Here is a 6,000-nt window from a genome sequence, read left to right as displayed (position 1 = left end):
ATCGTATTGCCAGCCCATGCCGTGCGCCACATCACTGAGTGCTGAAGCCCAGGGAATGGCTCCTGCCAGTGCCAATGGTGGGACTGATGGCTGAAGCTAGATGTTGGAACACGTTGGCTGAGAATGTTTCTTAGAGCAAAACTTGTACATGAGCTGCTACACCCAATAGAGCACATTCCCACTGCCCTGAATAGACAGACTCCTGAAAAAAAGCACGGGCCAATTCCCAGCTGGGACAAGCAAAGACACCAATCTGGAACAAAATCAGAATGTTTAAAAAGGATTTCTTATATTTTGTACTTCATGGAAAACAGGTGTGGAAACTACCTGTTGCTGCTGCCATAAGGTAGATCAAAACTGATTTGTTTTCATTTCTGAAGATGGAGTCTACTTGGTGATTGGCAGGTCTGATTTTTGCCTCTCTAGCTGCTCAAGAAGTAGTAAAACCCAGTGTGGAAATGGAGAGCCAGGATGTGGGAAAGCAAGCAATAAATGTTATTGTCAGTGCAGTGTATCTGATCTGGAAGAAACAACATACAATGCAACATTTTTCAGGAAAGAAAAGTTATCTGGAAGTATATTTAGGAAAATGTGATTTCTTGACTGAGTAATTTAATGTAAGTGTTGTAAATGCGGAAACATCTGAACTTTACTGGTTCCAAACCACTGAATTACATATACACACACATTGTACAATGTTCCAGAAACACTTTATTTAAAAATGGAGTTGTAAATGCATATAACAAAATAACATACATAAGGTAACAAAAATAAATAAGGAGAACGTGTTCATACAAAATAACATAGTAAATGCAAAATGCTTATTACAGCACAAAAGGGTATAAATGCCTGAATGAACACAAACAGAACCTTGTGTGGAGAGACTAAAGTTTTAATGTTTTCCAAAACCATTTCTTATTTTTAATGTGTCGGGGGGAAAATTCTGTTCCCAAGGATTAAACAAAAGAAAGAATTGTGATAGTGGTTTTGGTGCACTAATTTTTCAACAGCTGACCTTATTTTCAATTTATTTTTGCTCTTCTGCACCATTTCAAACATTTCCTATAGCCTCTGTAAACTAATGGAGCAGAATATTGAGTTGTACAAGAAGGATATTCTATTTTCTTTTAAACTTTAAACAAATATGAAACCCATTATACCACAGATAATTGGTTTTCTTAAATCACTACAAAATTTTTCTTGCATTTTTATTAACTGGTCCAACTTTTTAGTGACTTCTGAAATCCTGTACAATTAAAAATGTACAGAATGTATTTTAAACATATGTAATATAGGATTATTGCTGAACTACTAAAGACCATTTCATAAAAGCTGCAAAATTGTATTTGTAACATTAATATACAGAGACTGACGCAAACGCAGGAAAATTCCAGTCTATTAGTTACATTTAACAGAAATAAGATTCCTCCAAATTAGTGTTCTGGAAATTCAAGGTAATTTACTTTTATATTTATTATTTCCAAATGTTACGTTACTGGGACAACTTATAATGAAAATAGGTTTATGCAGGATATTTTAAATAGACTTGCTTTTCAGTGGTATAAGCAAGAAATCTAAATTGGCAGTCTTATTTCAGAGTCCTTTTAAATGTATAAGAGAGAGAGAGAGACAGATTTAGGAGAGATTCTATAGGAAAATACACAGAAGCAATTTATTTGCTTGGGAGTGAGACTATTGATCAATCAATTTATGACTACTATCTCCAAGTCTTCGGAAGAAAATTTTACACCTCATGATCATTCCAAGGAACACGCATCACTTTTGTAAACTTATGTTGCATTTGAATTGGTGACTTGGTATGAGAACACATTTGCCTCAATATGCTTTTAAATGTCCCATATCGTTTTTTGTTTAAACTTGTTTTATAGTTCAACAAACATTTGGACAGAAATGAGATATGAAATCCTTCTACTTTCATTAACCTCAAAAAGACATTTTAAACAAGATCAAAAAGTGCCAAATAGTTCTTTTGGAAAGTGGATTAAAACACTGTTGTGTTGAAACAAGTACAGTATTATCAATTTTCTATGTACATCAAAAGACTGACCCCTATTGATATTGATATGTTCACCTATCACTCCCAGGAAATTCTTAGTGCAAACATAATAGCTGAACTTCGTAAACCCCAAGACAATTTATGCAGCAAAAAGGTTATATAAATCACAGAACTGTTTGAAAATTTCAGTATGCAAGAATGAATGCTTTGCAAAGTCTGTCTTATACAATAATGTGTCATTGTACTCAAAGGTACCGTATCCTATATAAATCATCTTATTCAGAATCAAACGTAACTGTTCAATAATTCTATACAAACTTTAATTGAAGAGGTCCATTTTTAGAACAGCTTGGCACAGGAGACTTGGGGTTTCAGTAACATTGGATGTTAGTCTGCTTGCAGGTCACTTTAAAAGCATGGCTTTTAAAAAGAAAAATCTATGAAGGGAAAGAGTGCTGATAATTCTGTTTGCAAAGCACACAAACACAAAGGGCAAACCTGCCACAATCTGCTTTTCTACATTGGTATCAATGCTCATCTGTATAGTTTGAAAAAGATGTGCATGACAATCAAAGCATCACAGTTAAAGAAAACCGGTTTAACAAAACAACTGCAGTTTGATCAATTTTTTTTGTATAAAACCAACATTATGACTCTTCATGTATTTCTAGACATTCCACATTGAAGGTAATTATGACAACAATTAATAATGTCATTCACGCACACTGGGATCTTCCTCCTCCCCATCTGGGTTGAATCTATTGAAATGTATGCTGAAGTCAGGGTTGGATTCAACATTGTCAAATGCAGTTGAAACAGAGGTGACGACAGGCCGAAGTGCCCTAGCTTCTGGTTGACAGTTTGGTTGTATATGAGCACGGGTACTGTGAGAAACAGGGCTGGACTTCTGTTTAGGTTGAGATGGCAAGACAGGGCTTGTGAATCCCAAGTTGCTCAGAGCATCCAAAGTACCATCAGGATCAATCATAGCATTAATCACTGAACCACCAAGGAGTGGGTGGGAGGGAGAGAAACAAAACAAAAACAAAGATTAGGGTTTTGTGCTTTGAGAAAAACAACTCTTCAACAAAGTCTGTGTCATACTTTTCAGCATCTGAATTCATACACATCTTTGATATCCTTCCCCTGGGTTAAGAATCTGCAATAACTCAGCACTGTTCTGTTTCAACTGTTCAGAGTCTGAATAGAAATGATATTACAAAGGTTTGGTTCTACTGATTCTTTCTCTGATGCCAGAATATAGACTGAGATGCTGGCCTTTCTACTGGACATTACAAAATAATTACCCTAACACAAAAACTTGACGGTGCCTGTAGCTTAGTATGTTACCTCTGGTAGAAGCCTTTTCATATACTAAATCTCAACAGTCCAGGGAAACTATACAAAGCCTATACAAAGCATGGTTTAGGGGATAGATTAGAAAAAAACAAAGGGTGAACAATCTAAGTCTAGCTGATGATCAGCTTGTATGTGGTAGCATGAGGGCCAATAACCCTTATACTATAATGGCAGATGCAGTTCTTATTCATATGTAAAGGTCTTTAATTTGTAATTACTAAGATATTATATTTCCTTCAGTAATGTTATACAGTAGTGAATTCTATAAATTCATTAAATGCTGCATAAAACTGTAATTTCTTTTATCCTTTTTAACTGATGGCATTAGGAAGTGGGGAAAACTGAAGTACCTAATAGAGCTTCACTGTACAATTAATTATTTGATATGTTTACCATGTATTTTTCTGCTTTCTAAACAGAATTGATCTATGTTTCCATAAATCTCTAATTAGATTGACTGAGCATCTAAATAATCACTCTGTTTTAATCATTGATTAAATGTGTGCACACTCATCATTTTGTTACATTTCTAAGGATCTCGTATTTCTAAGTCTCTTAAGATAAAGTGACTTAACCCAAACACAGTAATCAAAGTATATAAATTTGTATAATATTAAAATATTTCCTTTATTACTCTTCACCCCTCAATACAGCTATAACTTAGAACCAAATTAACATTTTTGAGTTTGTGCACATTGAGCAGATGACTTCAATGAGCTGTCCAAGACATCTAGATCTTTCTCCTGAAATTTTCTTTTTTTAAAATCATACATTAGAGGGTTTAAAATCAAAACAGAATCCAAACAAGAGAGAATACTACAAGACAACTGCAACATACAAAAAAACAAGACAACACAACACAATATAGCAAAGAAATACACAAACATGGACCATTACTCCATCTCTCCCATCTGAACTATAATTTACTCTTCATCTCACAAACACTTAGGTGTGTACACACATATTTTATATATATATATATATATATATATATATATATATATATATATTTTTTTTTTTGTAGTATAGGTTCTCTTTAATGTAGTCAAACTCAGCTAAATTAAAAATTTAAAGTTCCATTTTATGTATTTTATAAATGCAATATACATGTGATGCATTCTTAGCCATGTCTGCATAGCAAACTTTTATAATTGGAGCATATATCTCCCCCAGCACACATCCTCATAATTAGTCTTGACACAGGAAAAAGCAACAGAAAGAAAGCCATTTATTTAGTATTTTGGTAGCTCCATATTTTATCAAGAAATTATTCAGTACTCTGAAGTAGAGAAGACAATGTAATTCTAAATATCCCTTTTATAGCATTAGGCTGGAAGTCCTTAATTTTTTTACATATTCAAATAATCTGTTTTAGACACTCCCTACAGGCTGCACTCCTACTATATTTCTTTTTTATACTGAACTGTGCTATACATGAGGGTATTAGTGCCTTGGAGAGGCCTTATTTACCTAATCTAATCCGTCTAATCCAATACACACACCACATAACCTGAATCTGTCAAGCCTTCCTAATGTCAGTCTCTGGTTTTCTTTTGGGAGCTTCTAGACCAAGGGTGTCAAACTCATTTGCTATGGCGGACCAGATTTGAATTAAATGTACTTCAAGTGGGCCAAACATACCATAAATCGAAATGCCAGGCACAACCATTTTTATGTAGTATTATATTTTATTTGCTAGATATCAGCGATACAAAAACTGCAGTAAAATCACTTCTACAACTACTACTACTTTACGATTAAAAGAATCGATCAATGATTAAGAATTATAGTACTGCGTGATGCCCCAAGACCACACTGTCCCTCTCTTGCCTTTTGGAGCACTGTGTCTCATGCACACAGCGCTCCAGTGCTGCCACCAGAGTACACAGATCTCGTGGCAGCGTGCTGTCAAGACATCTAGCAGTGTTGTACACTCTGGTGGCAGTGCACACTGCCGCAAGATCTCATGGCGTTGTATTTTCTGCCAGCAGTGCGCGCTGCCGCGAGATCTCGTGACGTTGTACTCTCTGCCAGCAGTGCACGCTGCCGTGAGATCTCACCGCGTTGTATCCTCTGGCGGCAGCGCGCGACGCCGCCAGAGAGTACGATGCCGCGAGATGTCGCGGTAGCGTGTGCTGCCGCCAGGGGCCAAACCAAAAAGGTTGGCGGGCCATATCCAGCCCACAGGCTGGATGTTTGCCACCCCTGCTCTACACCTTTTCATTTTACTGCTGGCCTTCTCTCTTTCATATAAAGTGCATAATCATTTCCCCCCATTGTTTTAAAATAATTGAATAAAGCCTCTTTGCTGAGATGTTAACATTCATATTATATTAATGTGTGATTATTGTTTTATCATTATTATAGTTATAATATATATTATATGTGTGTGTGTGTTATGGAAGTCTTGTTTTAGCTTACATGGAGATCCCAACTACTTCAAACAGATTTAGTATATAATACATTGGTACAAACAATGACATGAAAAAAATTGTTTAAAGTTTCTGCTCTGAACAAGTAAGAAACTGGCCAATGGAGAAAACTTCACTCCTCCCTCAAGTCACATACATTAGGTTAGTTCATAATATATTCTCCCAGCATTCATTTTTAGTAAGAAGTAAATA

The 6,000-nt window shown here is 35.5% G+C and overlaps 1 protein-coding gene across 10 annotated transcripts in view; it reads right to left on the bottom strand.

The window, feature by feature from the left end:
- Positions 1-688: 688 nt before the first annotated feature.
- The window catches only part of CEP170 (centrosomal protein 170), a 191,777-nt gene continuing 186,465 nt past the window's right edge, over positions 689-6,000 (bottom strand). For all 10 annotated transcript variants that reach the window (XM_067555263.1, XM_067555264.1, XM_067555265.1 and 7 more), the window contains one exon: positions 689-3,016. In XM_067555263.1, the coding sequence (XP_067411364.1) occupies positions 2,730-3,016 (287 nt within the window). In that variant the 3' untranslated portion in view covers positions 689-2,729. The remainder of the gene's footprint in view (positions 3,017-6,000) is intronic.

Source organism: Emydura macquarii, unplaced genomic scaffold, assembly GCF_026122565.2.
Source record: "Emydura macquarii macquarii isolate MOO-44397 ecotype Brisbane River unplaced genomic scaffold, CSIRO-AGI_Emac_v2 contig_1597, whole genome shotgun sequence".
Classification (NCBI taxonomy): Eukaryota; Metazoa; Chordata; order Testudines; family Chelidae; genus Emydura; species Emydura macquarii.
The sequence above is the reverse complement of the archived record's forward strand: the minus strand, read 5'-3'. Positions and strand labels throughout refer to the sequence as shown.